Here is a 15,096-nt window from a genome sequence, read left to right as displayed (position 1 = left end):
AGAAAATTCCTGATCATGGTGGCTTCCTTGCTGAGGCAGGTTCTTGAAGAGGCTGTGATGGCAGAATTCAGAAAGTGGTTTCCTCATCTTGAAAGAAGTAGCAACTCTCTTGGAAGCTGGTTCTTCAAGAAGCCTTTACAAGTCATCTCTGAAAGCTCAGCCTACAGTCTGCTCTTCAGACATTTCCATAATTCTCAAAATATTTAATATTGTGAAATAAATCCCTCTGTGTCTCAATCAACTGGATGGATTGTGGTCTCTAACCCCAACCCATGAATGATATAGAGGCAGAGTTAGAACATGTCATCCACTGAAGAACGTATGTCACTTGGGTTATAACACCTCTCTGCTCTTACCAGGGAAGTCAAATACCTTCTGAAGTTTTTCTCTGGAATTTTGCTAATGGAGCATTAAGTTGAAAACAAAACAGAAATGAACTCTATCATGCTTGTGATGAAGGTAATATGGACTTGGGATCATGGAGAGCAGTGCCTTGACTTGTGTTTATTTAGCATCCCACACAGGCGAAAGGCTCTGTATTTGCTGGGTAAGTGTTTTGGTCACTAGAGGAATGATCATGGGAAGGGGGAGGGGACTAAGATCCAAGGATGCTCCCTCAAAGACAGTTCTACTTTCTGCATGTTCTCCATGCCAAGCCACTGTGGTTAACTTCTCAGTTGCTTTGGACTTCTGTGGTAGGAACAGTTTCCCTGAAAAGTGGACAATCAACTCTCTACCCAGTGTCCCCAAAGCCAGGCTACTATTTATAAATAAATAATTGTCAAGGACTCTTTGACAGTCTTCTAGTGTGGTTAGTGTGAAACTCTCCTAATGTCTAGACACCTCTGGGTGACCTGATCCAATGAAGACTAGACTTTGGATTTCTGGTGACACCCTTGCCCTCCCAAAGGTCACATTGCAAGGGGACTAATCTTGAAATAGAAGACATGCCTCTCCTGATACATGACCGTGCCACTACAACAGTAGCTGATAGAAACAAGACTCCCAAAGAGCCCTGAGGGCTTCCTAAATGGAAATGGTTGGTGACTTGTAAGCCAACCAAGAGCTAGTCCCAATAGCAGTCCTGCTTGACCTAAGGTCCATAGCCAGCCTGAGGAGCCAAGCAGACTGGAACTCCACAGCACATGTATTTTGGCAATTCTTGTCAAATCACCTGAATCCATATTAATACTTTAGAAAAGATACAGGTGTTGTGTGAGTCATTTTTAATAAATTACTTTTTTTCCTCCTTCTATACAAAATATTAGAAGACAACCACGTAGAAAGAGAACCATGGCAACAAGATAGAATTACCTAAATCTGGGTCACATACCTACATTAGAAAGTCCTCCTCTCTGGTTAATTTTCTCTATAGCTGTCTTCAGATCTCGAGAATTCATGTGAGTTTTGAGGTTAAAATGGGTAGCAGGGTTGTCTCTGAAGAGTCAGAAAGAGAAACAAAAGTTAGCTGGAAAGTTATTACCTTTGGAGGAAGGCAAAAGTCATGGTAGAGTCTTTTATGTACAAATGGAATGGAAGCTGTGTTAAAGCCTTAGGCTGTGGTTCATAAAATGTACCACTGTGGACGGAGGGATGCCAAGACAAGAAGACAGCTCACCTCCACAGTGCATGAAGAGAAAAACTGGCTGTTCTAGTACTCCTAAGGAAAGTGTTCTACTTCTGACTGTGCCATCTCTGGCTGTGGAATCTTGAAAAGTCACTTAACTTTTCTGGGCTTCACCTTTCTCACAGAGATAAAAACACTATCATAATGTCCATACTGCTAATAAACAAGACTGTTGTTAAGTGGAGCTCTATACAGTAAAGATCCCACTTACAGCATGCCCAGAGGGAGAGATTGCAGAGACTTATAAAATAGAGATCTGACAGGACAAGGAATACAGAGGTGGTGACAAGTGGCTGGGCAGAGCATGTCTTCTTATCAACAGCTGTCCAGTGCATACTAATCACTTTCCTCTTTTGACTCCCAAATATGCATAAAATGGTTTCCATGCATTTGCAACTGGAAGGCATCTTAGGTTTGATATCTCCAAAACTGAAGTCATTTATCCTCCAAGCCTGCTCTTCCCAGCCACCTGTCTCCCCCTCTGTATTTCCTCATGACTTACAGAGTCATCTTGGCATTCTCCTCACCAAATACCATGACCTGTCAGGTCTATCTCTTAAATGTCTCTCATCCTTTCCATTCCTAAGTTTGGACTTTCATCTTCTCTGTCCTAAACTACTGTTAGTTTGGATCTGGCAAGTCCCTCAAAGGCTCACATGTTGAAAGATTGGTCTTGAGTTGGTGGCACTAATGGGAGGTGGTGGAAACTTTAGGAGGTGGGGCCTAGTTGGAGGAAGTAGGTCACTATTAGGTGTGTCTTTTAAGGGCATATCTGTGTTCTCTCTCTCTCTCTCTTTGCCTCTCCTTTTCCCTCCCTCTCCTCTTTCTCTCTTCATCCCTCCCCTTCCCTCTCTGGCCACCATGGGGTGAGCAGCTTTGCTCCAGCAAACACTCCCTACCATGACGTTAGGCCTTGCCTTGGCCCTAAAGCAACAGGGCCAAGCAACTGTGGACTAAATATCTGAAACCATGAGCCAAAAATAAAGCCTTCACGCCTTTACTTGTTTTCTCAGGTATTTTGTCAAAGCTAACTGCCATGGTTTCCTACCTGGTTTTCCTGAACCCATGGTGGTCTGCAAGTGCTTGTTTCACCCAATTGGCCAAAGTGCTTCTGTAATCAACTGAGAAGATAATGATGCCTCTTTCAAGGGACCTAATTTTGTATTTGTAACCTCTCCTTCCCTGCCCTTCTTCTCTCCTTCCTTCATTTTTTCTTCCCTCCCTCCCTTCCTCCCTCCCTTCATTCCTTCTTTCCCTTTTGATATGGGCTCTTACTTTGTTATCCACCCTAGTCTCAAACTCTTGGCCTCAAGTGCTCCTCCACGTCAGCCTCCCGAGTATCTGGGACTATAGGTGCAAGTCATTGCACCTGACTTGTGTTTTCCTAAAAGAGCTGCCAAACTATGCAAGCTAAAGGATCCCTCAAGTCTGGATCTTGCTCTTAGTGACCAAGGATTACAAACTTTTACAGAGCTTAAGAAATACATTTGTTTGCTACAAAATAAAAAAATACAAAATCAATATTGACAATAATATATAATTGTCCACCAAACAGAACACTATATATACTTTGTTAATTGTAAGACATTGAAATTTATAAAAAATTTAATGACATTTGGAAACTGATCTGTGGATGAGATTTTTCTCGGTTTGTAAGATTTCCTGAGTGGGTCTGATGATTTTCAAGAAATCACAACCAGTCATAAATTAAATTTTGGTCACAAATAATTTAAAAACTACAAATATCAAAATTTCCTTTCGAAGAATTTAAAAAACTATGGTTTATGAGGATCCTGGCCTAGTTATTTTCATGATGTTTTTAACCACCATAAAGGTGACTGTGTTAGTGCTGATCACTTTGTAGAGGGATGGTTTTTGTTTACTTGCAGAGCTGGGGATCAAACCCAGGGCCTGCGCATGCTAGGCAAGCACTCTACCACTGAGCTACAGCCCCAGCCAGTGATTGCTAATAAACCATCTCTTCCTGCATTCTATGTACTGCTGGGTCACCTTTTTCTTCCTAGTTTGTTTTACAGTCACCATATACACTGAATTAAGGAATATTAAACCATTCTGTAGTGGAAACACAGGGCTTGGCTTATACATGATTATTTTTGAATACACCAATTTTAATATGTTTCTTATAAATAATTAATTATATGTACTATTTTTAATGACAAATTATATGTAGTAGTTTTCTTACAACAAAATATTAGTTGAGAGGGGCTTAACCATTTCCTGACCTTTGAACATGTGACCATAAATTTCTTTGATTTTTAGTCTCTCAGCAATGCTGTCCATGAGGGGTTTTGTTGTTGTAGTTTATTTTTGGTAGTACTGGGATTGAATGCAGGGACTCACACAAGCAAGTCAAGTTCTCTACCATTGAACTACATCCCAGCTCTTTGTTTTCATTTTTGGACCAGTTGTTATCTCCTGAATCCATAAGTTTAGCCTCTCTTCCATAGCTTCATCACACACTATAGATGTTCAGCACTTTCTGGAGTAGACTTATAGGCAGATCAGCAAGTTTCTTCCCCTTTTTCCAAGTGTACCGAACTGTTGCTTCTTTAACATTGTGCTCACAATGAACAGCACTATAACTCAAGCCTGAAAGAAACTTATATAACACGTTTTCTCTGTAAGCCACAACACAGACTTCTCACACTCAGAATACTAGAGAGCATTCAGTGCTACTTTTGGGGAACACTACAAACAGTGAAGTCACCAAAGCAAAGTACAAAAATGCACAAAGAAAAAAAGAAAGGCAACACTAAGCTGCCTGTGAAAAGGACACTTGGAAAGAGTTGGACCACAAAGGCACAGTGCTACCTTGTGTGACCATAGCTGGGAATGGATGTGCAGGTAACTTGACATTTTCCCCACCTCTGCATATGTTCAAAAATGACTGTGAAAGTCACCAAGTTGGTGTCACAAATAAACTTGCATTTTAGTGAGTAGGCCAATCTTCAAATGAACAGACTTAAACTCTGGGGATCAACTGTAACCTAAGCAAGAAGAGGTACTCCTCCTGGCACTGGGTAACTGTGGAACATAAAAATGAAAGAAAATAAGACAGTAAGCTCAATGTCCTTCACCCCTAGTGAAGCTGAACACTGTGCCTCTGAGCTCCACACCAATCACCCTCTTCCTCCATCACATCATGGATGTAGACAAATTCATCTGCCCAGGCATACAGTTGAGCTATTCATACACTTAATAATTCATACACTTTATAATTTTATTTAATGTCATATCTTTAAAAAACATTGCCTCATTAACTAGATTGTGAATTCCAAAGAAAAGAAACTCTTATCACATTTGTTTATTTACTTAGTGGACTGAAAAGTTGGATGAGGGGATCACTGAAATCCTTCCCAAGTGCTAAATCGATGCTTATTATTAGGGGCACAGGCATCTACCAAGCATCTTACAGGCAAATGTAATCAAACCATCAATATTCCCTGCAAATGATACAGTGCAGATTGCTTAGCACATGCAAACACTTAATACCTCTTCATTAAATTGCACACTAGTTATAGATCATGGGAACGAGTGGGTTGCTAACCTGTAGACTGCAGCTCTCAGGACCAGAGCGCAAGAGTGCATGAGCATATGTGTCCTTTTCCAGGACGGATAGGCTGGTGGCCTGCCATGCTAGCCTGATTACTTTTCAGACACCAAGACTGCTGTGGTTTGTGCATGATCTTTCCTGAGTAGTTCATGTGCTGGAGGCTAGGTCTTCAGTGAGGAGGTGTTGAGGTGGTGTGGTGGCATCGTTAAGAGGTGGACCCAGTGGAAGGTGACTAAGTTATAGGGACGCCATCCTTGGAAAGGATTAATGCAGGTCTTGGGGAAATGCATTAGTTCCTTCAAGTTTGGGATGTTACAAGGATAACTGGCTGTTCCCCTGAATTCTTACTTTGAATGGCTTCTGCCATTCTTGCAGGAGCGTCTACCATTGTGATACCATTTGCCAGAGGACCTCATCAGAGCTAAGCAGAAGCTGGTGCCATGCTCTTGAACCTCCAGGACTCTGAGCTAGATAAAATTCTTTTCTTTATAAGTACCTAACCTAAGGGACTTTGTTGCAACAACCGAAAACAGAACAAGAGAGAGACTATTTAAATGTTCAAAGAGGTATGCCACTATTTTTTTGTGTAAGCAATCTTTGAATTTGTAATTTTAAGTTCTAATGAAAGGAAAATACATTTTCCCCTTTATCAGTATCAAAGCTTTCCTTTGAAAACAAGAGAAGAAAGTAAACAAAGAGGTTTATAGTTCAAAGAGAAAACATAAAATTGTTCTATGTTTGCAAGAAGATCTAGGATTAATGTAAAGAAATTATGGGGAGCCTGAAGTTGGTTGTTCATAGAAAGGGTTAATTTGTGTGATGGGAAATGGCTACCTGATGAGATTTAAGAAGAAAGGACACCTGTCAGAGATGGGAACAGGTCAGAGGCAGGCTTGGGGCAGGGACAGAGAAGTGGGATAGGTAAGTGTTTCCAGACCTCCCTGATGATACAACTCACCAGGGTACCGGCTCACCTCTGTAGGTTACCAGGCCTCTTCTGAAGAAATTCGATAGGATTTGGGAATTTTTAAAGCAAGGAACCCAGATGATCCTTATTTCAGAGAAGTTTGGGTAGCCAAACTTTGGATTCTAGAGGACTTCTGAGGCCCTTTTGATCCTAACTTCCAGACCCTGCTGGTTTATCCTGGAACCCTTTAGTCAAGTGAAATGAGCCTCTCAAAAAATTTTTTATGAAAGTAGGGAAATATTAACTAATAATATTCCCTCCAGCAAGAACCTTTCAAAACTGATTCCTCCAGTACGGTATTACCTTAGGGTTGTAATAAAATAATCTATGTTTAGCCAGTTAATTTTTATTACTCATTAAAATGTGTCGATTTACAGACTTAGTCACTAAGACAAAACATACCTGTGAGATCAGGAAGATGCTCCAGGGGTATTCCAGTGGCCAAGATAGGTGGCAGACTTGTCCTTTGAGGACATTACCTGGCTCAGGTTGAAGAGGATTCTGTCTCCATCCCTCGATAGCTCTGAGCTTGACTAGAGCAGCTCTGGCCAGTCCAGGCACAGTGGCCTGGGACTAACCTGATAGGGCACTTTGTACAATGGCTCTTACAATGGACACTAGCTTTTGCGCATTTTCTAGCATCAGAGATCGGAGAGCCGGGTCTTAGCAAATTGAGTTTTTAGATGGGTGTTTTATTTTTTGTTTTGTACGTAGTAGCAATATTTCCACCTACCTATCAAAAAGAGAAGAGAATTAACCTGGGTTAACCTTTCTCTGTTGAAGGAAATATGGACACCCAGTGTCTGATCTGAGCATCCCTCCAGAACCAAGCGGCTTGCCAGATGCTAATCCCTGGCCATGTTACAGGGCCTCCCCAGGTGAGGGCTCCTGTATCTTGACAACAGAGCTTCCCACTCTCAGAGGCGCATCTGATCACCTGGAGATCCTGATCCTATCATGATGTAGATTCTGCTACTGTTGAACCAGAGCGAGGTCTGAGGCTCAGTATTTCTAACAACCTCCCAGATGACACTGTGGGCCACACTTTGAGGAGCAGTGACTTAGTGGATGCTTTAAGAATCAAGAAAATCAGCAAGGTGTAGTGGTACACACCTGCAATCCCAGCTACCAGCTATGTGGGAGGTGTAGGTAGGAGAATCCTGATCCGAGGGTTGCCTCAAGAAAAACATGAGACCCTATCCACAAAAAGAGGTAAAGACAAAAAAAAGCTGGGGGGCTTAGATCATGTGGTGTAAAGCCCTGAGTTCAAATCTCAATAGCACCAAAAAAAAATTAAGAAAATAAGCAATGGGGCTGCCAGTTATAAAAGGAGGGGAGGAGAACAAAAGGTCTAGAGAAGGGAAGAGAAAGGAAGGAAAGGGATGGAACATCTGCAGCTCTCTGATGGGCCATCGAGGGGAAGCAGGAAGGACCGGGGCATGGGAGTGACTAAAGATAGCCCAGGCTCCTGGGAATTTTCTGCCTTAACTCTCTGTACAGTACAGTCACCTGGGGAGCTCTAAAAAGCAATGATGCCCCACATGCAGAAATTCTGGTTTCATTGATGGAAGGTTTGGTCTATGCACTGGGATTTGTAAGAGCTCCTCACGTGATTCTGAAGTGCACTGGCATGGCCACCCTCTTCTCAAGTGGGAGAATAATTTCAGGGGGACTCTGCATAGCCCGAAGATGTGTGCTGGAAGTTCAAGGGTGATCTCTGGTGAAAGCCAAGAGCAGTTGTTTTGTATGTATCCCCAGAGAGCCACAGCTTAGGGAACAGGAGGAGCCCAAGATTCTCCTGTGTGCTGTGTTCCCAGATCCCTCAGCCTTGACACTCTGTCTTCTTGAGAGTGTGGCTCACCCTGCTTGCCTGTCTCTCAGAGAGGGGCATGTGGCTGGGTGGGGTGTTTACAAGGGCCAAAACCCTCTGGGAAATCAGCCCAGGAAAGTGGTAGGTAGCTGTTCTGGGATCCTGTTAGTTTCTGGAAAGGCAGCAGATGTTGGCTGAGGGGACAAAAGAACAGTGGGGCAGGGATGAGAGACCCACCTTCTGATAGGTGCTATCACTCTGTTCTTGGGAAGCTGAGCTATCCCTTCCTTCCTTGGACAGCTGGCCATTCTCCACCTTGACCACAGATTGGGATAAGAGATGAAAGTACCTGTTTCCAACTCACATCTTCTTGCCTGATTCTGGTTCCATAGGTCAGGGGGGTGGCCCAGGTGTCAACACTTTATAGAAGTTTCTTGGGTAATGGCAGTGTGAAGTCAGGGCCTACTAGGTCCTTTTCTGCTCAAAGTTCCACAAGGGAGTGGTGATTCCCACCTGCGGCCCGGCCCCTCCCACTCCTTCCTTTGCTGCTGACTCAAGTAATGTGACAGAGTGGACCTTGTTGCCAGCTGCATTGGTTTCCTGTTGCTGCTGTAACCAGTGACCATAAACTTAGAAGTGTAAACAACATAGTTTAAATTTACAGTTCTTGAGGTCCAAAGTCTGATACAGATCTTTGTGAGCTAAACCCAATGTGTTGGCAGGGTAATGTTGCTTTCTGAAGGCTCCCGAGAGAATGTTTCCTTGTTGCCAACCTCTTGGGATGCCTGTGCCCCTTGCTCATAGCCCCTTCCTCTGTCATCAAAGCCAGCAGTGACTCTGACTCTTTCTGACCATTCTGTCTGAGTATTTTAGTCAATCTCTCTCTGATTGACAACAGCTGGGAAAGATCCCCACTTTTACAGACCCATGATTAGACTGAGACAGCCAGATGACAACATCCCATCTCAGAGTCCTTCCTTTAATCACTTCAGCAAGGTCCCTTTCATTCACAGGGTCCTGGGATTTGGTCATGGACAGATTTCAGGGTTATTATTCTACCAGGCACATAAGACCTGACCCTTGCTCCTTCTGTCCACTCTTACTGCCCTGCGCTATGCAGGGCACAGCACTGAACCCATTTGCAGGAGGCCCCAGACATCCTTCCTACTCATCCTACTCTACTGCGACTAAAAAGTCCTGGATTGAAATCAAGGACTGAGAAACAAGAAGTTGTAGAAGATGCTGCTCCAGTCAGAGCCACTTCCCTAAGACAGGAGGGAACTGTCAAACACCCAAGGGCAAAGAAAAGTTGATTACATTTTTAAATGAAAAACCCAACATTTTTGCTTCATTCTAAAACTGTCTTCTGGTTTTGATGTCCTAGGGATGGTGATGTAATTCTGTTCCATTTATAGTGAAATTGGAACTTAAAAGTGATGCAAAGCAAAGGTCTGGAGGGCATTTAACACCCGTTGAGCTAGGCTCCAGCTACAACACCAGCTGTTTGGCTGCCTTCATTCTGTTAGCATTCACCTAATAGCAACTTGCCCTGCAGTTCTCTTACTTCGACTTTCAGTGTTCCTGTTTTTATTGAGTGCAATTACAAGCCCGTTGGTTACATAATTTTAACTTAGTACGCATGTGCAAGACAGGGGCTTGATCCCTGGCCTTTTGTTCAAACATAGTGTCTCAGTCTTCACATTGGTGGAAACATCAACTATCAGTGGTTTTCCTGACAGATGGTAACATCTTCTCCTGGAAGTCAATTTTGTTTGACATTTTAAGGAGAACCCAGGATTGCTGTATGCCCTGTTTCCATGGCTGTTCATTTAGAGGGGGTTCTTGGGAAGGTCACTCAATGCGTCTGGGTCTGTCTGTATCAAACACTGCCTTTCTTATTGGAGGTGTGCAATGATTGTGGTAGCGGTGCCGTGGTGGCTGACAGGTCATTGTGATGGTGGGTCATTAGCCCTTGCAGGTGGGGAGTGTGAAGAGGGCACACCTTGGTAACACAGTGGTTGAGATTGGTTGAGATCTTCTCTGGGTCAGAAGTAAGAAGTCAGCCAATGAAAGGTGAAGTACTGATGAGAAACCAAGAGCCTGGCTGAGGATGCTGGTCTGCGGAGGTGGGAAACAGGGTGGAGAAGTAGGAAGCGAAAGAGATGTTGGAGAGGAGGGAGGGAGTGATCAATGATTTGTGAACTTTCCTCACCACACACCTCCTTTCACCTGGGCTACCTGAAGTGCACTTCTGTTCCTTGCACACAGATTCTGGAAGCAGAATATCTGAGGGATAAGGGGTGTTTCGTTTTATAAGTTAGACCACTTTTATACACCTTGGGTTTTTATTTTATCTTTCCTGTTAATATTTAGTATGAGTCTTTTAAATTATTTATTTCATTCTTTTTCAGCAAAACTAGGGATCGAATTCAGGACCACATCCTTGCTAGGCAAGTGCTCTACCACTTGAGTCACAGCCTCGTCCTTTTTGCTTATAGTTTGTTTTTCAGATAGGGTTTTGAGCTTTTGCCTGTCGGCTTTGGACCTTGATCTTCCCACTTTTGCTTCCTGTGTAGTTGGGATTATAGCTGTGAACCACCATGCCCAGCAATTTAATTCTTTTAAAGTTTAAATTTAAAAGTCTGAATTTTGAAGGAACACCAGGAAAGGACTCTCCTGGGGGAGATGCATGGAGAAGTGGCAGTGGAAATGGAGGGGAAAAAAGCTTGAAGGGAGGAGAAACTCAGAGTCACCAGGTCCTCCTCTGGCACGTCTCAACCTCTGCCTCTCCTTGGAGAGATGGGGGTGGTCATTTCTTGGTAGGGTCTCACCATACCATGACAAGGCAGAACCAGGTGCTCTCTGAGGCCTCAAGGCTCTGTGATTCCAAGGCACTGAGATGATTCCGAGTGGGAGTACAGAGGGCAAGTTGGTTAGCTTGGACTGGATTGAGAGATGCTGAGAGAAACAATCTCGAAGCATATTTCATGTATCTTGTAAGGGTGTTTCCAGAGAAGACTGGTGTGCGGGCCAGCACACTGGGAACATGTCCTGAACACGGGCACCATTCTGCAGTACACTGAGGGTTTGGGTGACTGAAAAAGCAGAAGGTGGAAGAAGACAGCGCACACGCGCTCAGCTCTTCTTGAGTAGCTGCCTGCGGACACCATACTCCAGCATCTTCGGCCTTTGAATGTGAACTTGCACCAGCAGCAATCCAGGAGTGTCCAGGCCTTCAGCCCTGGACTGAAGGGGCATCACTTGTGTCCCTTGTTCTGAGGCTTCCAACTTCTTGGACAGAGCAGCTACTGGCTTCCTTGGCTCGGTTCTCCAGCCTGCAGATGGCCACTGTAGGACAATTCAGTCTCTGATTGTGTCACACATCTAATCAATTCCCTCTTATGACCACACATTTTCTATTGGTTCTGTTCTTCTGGAGATCCCTGACTAAGACAGACAGCAATTACATCTGGTGAGAATAAAATGGCATGAGAGAGATCAGATTCCAATCAAGCCTGCCTTTCCTTCTCCAGAGACATAGATCCTACATCTGCCTCAACCTCCTGCTCCACTCCCTGCCTCTGTATAGACTAATGCCTCTGGATGGAGAAAGAATGGAAGGGAGCTGCCTAGGTGAAAAAGCTGAGCATTTGACATCAAAAGCAATTTCAGCTGGATAAACACATCTCCCTGCAGCCTCATTGGGCTGCCCTGCAATGTGTTTTGTTTCTCACATTCCCCAGATGGATGTGGAACCTCAGTGCAACCTGTCATTTCATCATGGATCATCCCACCTACACAGAGCCTGAGGCTAGAGGAAGCAGAAGCAGCTCACAAGTCAGTGAGTCCATTACTTATTGGATGTCTTCTGATTACAGAGCTAGTCACTGAATTACAGAATGCCAGGGCCAGCAGAGCCCTAATAAATCATTGGCTGACCTCCCACACTTTACAGGTGTCAGCATTTGCATGGAGAGGTTAAGTGACTTGCTTAAGGTCACACAGCGGGGCTCAGGTCAGAATTCAGGTGGCCTGTCAGCAGTTCATTGTGCTTTCCTCTCCAACCTTCTGCTGAAGCAAGGTGAAGATGATGGATTAGCTTAGGTGAGCATAAAACAGAGGAAAATACACACATTTCCCATAAGTGCTTTAAATTAATAAGAACCCTGGATGGACAAAAGGCAGATAGCAAGGGATGTGTAGAAAGTGAACTTGGAAAGCAAGGAGGTGAACTTTCTTGCAAATGGTGATCACATTAGGAAAATGAAGAAGAAAAAAATTTGGGTGTGTGTGTTTTAGTCCATTTTATGTGGCAATAACAGAACACCACAGACTGGGTAATTTATTAGGGAAAAATATTTTTTACGGTTGTGCAAATGAAGTCCAATATTGAGAAGCCCACATCTGGCAAGGGCTTTCATACTGTCATTCCATGGTGGAAGGCAGAAGGACAAGAGAGCTCAAGAAAGCAAGAGCAAAAGTAAGAGGGAACCAAAACGAACCCACCTTCTTGATAACTAACCCAGTCTCTTGATAATGGAATTAATTCTTTCCTATACTGGGAATTACGTTTCCAATACATGAACTATGGGGACACATTGAAACCACAGTAGGAGAGAAGGAATCCTTAATGGTTTTCCTTCCTACTTTTATTCTTTAATCCATATTCTCATCAGCACACACAATTTTTATGCCATTTTTTCTTTCCTTTGACATATTCATCACCTTCTTTTCTTTTATTTATTTTTTTAGTATTCATATGTGCATACAATGCTTAGGTCATTTCTCCCCCCTGCCCCCACCCCCTTCCTTACCACCCACTCCGCCCCCTCCCTCTCCCCCCCACCCCCTTGATACCAGGCAGAAACTATTTTACCCTTATCTCTAATTTTGTTGTAGAGAGAGTATAAGCAATAATAGGAAGGAACAAGGGTTTTTGCTGGTTGAGATAAGGATAGCTATACAGGGAATTGACTCAGATTAATTTCCTGTGCGTGTGTGTTACCTTCTAGGTTAATTCTTTTTGATCTAACCTTTTCTCTAGTACCTGTTCCCCTTTTCCTATTGGCCTCAGTTGCTTTTAAGGTATCTGCTTTAGTTTCTCTGCATTGAAGGCAACAAATACTATCTAGTTTTTTAGGTGTCTTACCTATCCTCACCTCTCCCTTGTGAGCACTCACTTTTATCTTGTGATCAAAGTTCAATCCCTTGTTGTGTTTGCCCTTGATCTAACGTCTGCATATGAGGGAGAACATATGATTTTTGGTCTTTTGGGCCAGGCTAACCTCACTCAGAATGATGTTCTCCAATTCCATCCATTTATCAGTGAATGATAACATTTCGTTCTTCTTCATGGCTGCATAAAATTCCATTGTGTATAGATACCACATTTTCTTAATCCATTCGTCAGTGGTGGGGCATCTTGGCTGTTTCCATAACTTGGCTATTGTGAATAGTGCCGCAATAAACATGGGTATGCAGGTGCCTCTGGAGTAACCTGTGTCACAGTCTTTTGGGTATATCCCCAAGAGTGGCATTGCTGGATCAAATGGTAGATCAATGTTTAGCTTTTTAAGTAGCCTCCAAATTTTTTTCCAGAGTGGTTGTACTAGTTTACATTCCCACCAACAGTGTAAGAGGGTTCCTTTTTCCCCGCATCCTCGCCAACACCTGTTGGTGGTGGTGTTGCTGATGATGGCTATTCTAACAGGGGTGAGGTGGAATCTTAGTGTGGTTTTAATTTGCATTTCCTTTATTGCTAGAGATGGTGAGCATTTTTTCATGTGTTTTTTGGCCATTTGAATTTCTTCTTTTGAGAAAGTTCTGTTTAGTTCACTTGCCCATTTCTTTATTGGTTCATTAGTTTTGGGAGAATTTAGTTTTTTAAGTTCCCTATATATTCTGGTTATCAGTCCTTTGTCTGATGTGTAGCTGGCAAATATTTTCTCCCACTCTGTGGGTGGTCTCTTCAGTTTAGAGACCATTTCTTTTGATGAGCAGAAGCTTTTGAGTTTTATGAGGTCCCATTTATCTATGCTATCTCTTAGTTGCTGTGCTGCTGGGGTTTCGTTGAGAAAGTTCTTACCTATACTTACTAACTCCAGAGTATTTCCTACTTTCCTGTATCAGCTTTAGAGTTTGTGGTCTGATATTGAGATCCTTGATCCATTTTGAGTTAATATTGGTATAGGGTGATATACATGGATCTAGTTTCAGTTTTTTGCAGACTGCTAACCAGTTTTCCCAGCAGTTTTTGTTGAAGAGGCTGCAATTTCTCCATCGTATATTTTTAGCACCTTTGTCAAAGACAAGTTGGTTATAGCTGTGTGGCTTCATATCTGGGTCCTCTATTCTGTTCCACTGGTCTTAATGTCTGTTTTTGTGCCAGTACCATGCTGTTTTTATTGTTATTGCTTTGTAATATAGTTTGAAGTCGGGTATTGTGATACCTCCAGCATTGTTCTTTTGAATGAGTATTGCCTTGGCTATTCGTGGCCTCTTGTGTTTCCATATAAATTTCACGGTAGATTTTTTCAATCTCTTTAATGAATGTCATTGGAATTTTGATGGGAGTTGCATTAAGCATGTAGATTACTTTTGGGAGTATAGACATTTTTACTATGTTGATTCTATCAATCCATGAGCATGGGCGATCTCTCCACTTTCTATAGTCTTCCTCAATCTCTTTCTTCAGAAGTGTATAGTTTTCCTTGTAGAGGTCGTTCACATCTTTTGTTAGGTTTACACCTAGGTATTTGATTTTTTTGAGGCTATTGTAAATGGAATTGTTTTCATACATTCTTTTTCAGTTTGTTCATTATTAGTGTATAGAAATGCTAATGATTTTTCTATGTTGATTTTATATCCTGCTACCTTGCTGTAGCTATTGATGGTGTGTAGGAGCTTCTGAGTAGAGTTGTTTGGGTTTTTAAGGTATAGGATCATGTCGTCTGCAAATAGGGATATTTTGACAGTTTCTTTACCTATTTGTATTTCTTTTATTCCTTCTTCTTGCCTAATTGGTCTGGCTAGGAATTCCAGTACTATGTTGAATAGGAGTGGAGATAGTGGGCATCCTTGTCTGGTTCCTGATTTTAGAGGGAATGGTTTCAGTTTTT

The 15,096-nt window shown here is 42.8% G+C and overlaps 1 protein-coding gene across 5 annotated transcripts in view; it reads right to left on the bottom strand.

Moving 5' to 3' along the window:
- Vit (vitrin) overlaps positions 1 to 15,096 on the bottom strand; it is a 106,861-nt gene that overhangs the window by 12,472 nt on the left and 79,293 nt on the right. For all 5 annotated transcript variants that reach the window (XM_074049504.1, XM_074049502.1, XM_020170123.2 and 2 more), the window contains one exon: positions 1,334 to 1,437. In XM_074049504.1, coding sequence (XP_073905605.1) covers positions 1,334 to 1,437 — 104 coding nt within the window. The remainder of the gene's footprint in view (positions 1 to 1,333; positions 1,438 to 15,096) is intronic.

This window comes from Castor canadensis, chromosome 12 (assembly GCF_047511655.1).
Source record: "Castor canadensis chromosome 12, mCasCan1.hap1v2, whole genome shotgun sequence".
Classification (NCBI taxonomy): domain Eukaryota; kingdom Metazoa; phylum Chordata; class Mammalia; order Rodentia; family Castoridae; genus Castor; species Castor canadensis.
Note: the sequence above shows the minus strand (reverse complement) of the source record. Positions and strands in the feature narration are given on the sequence as shown.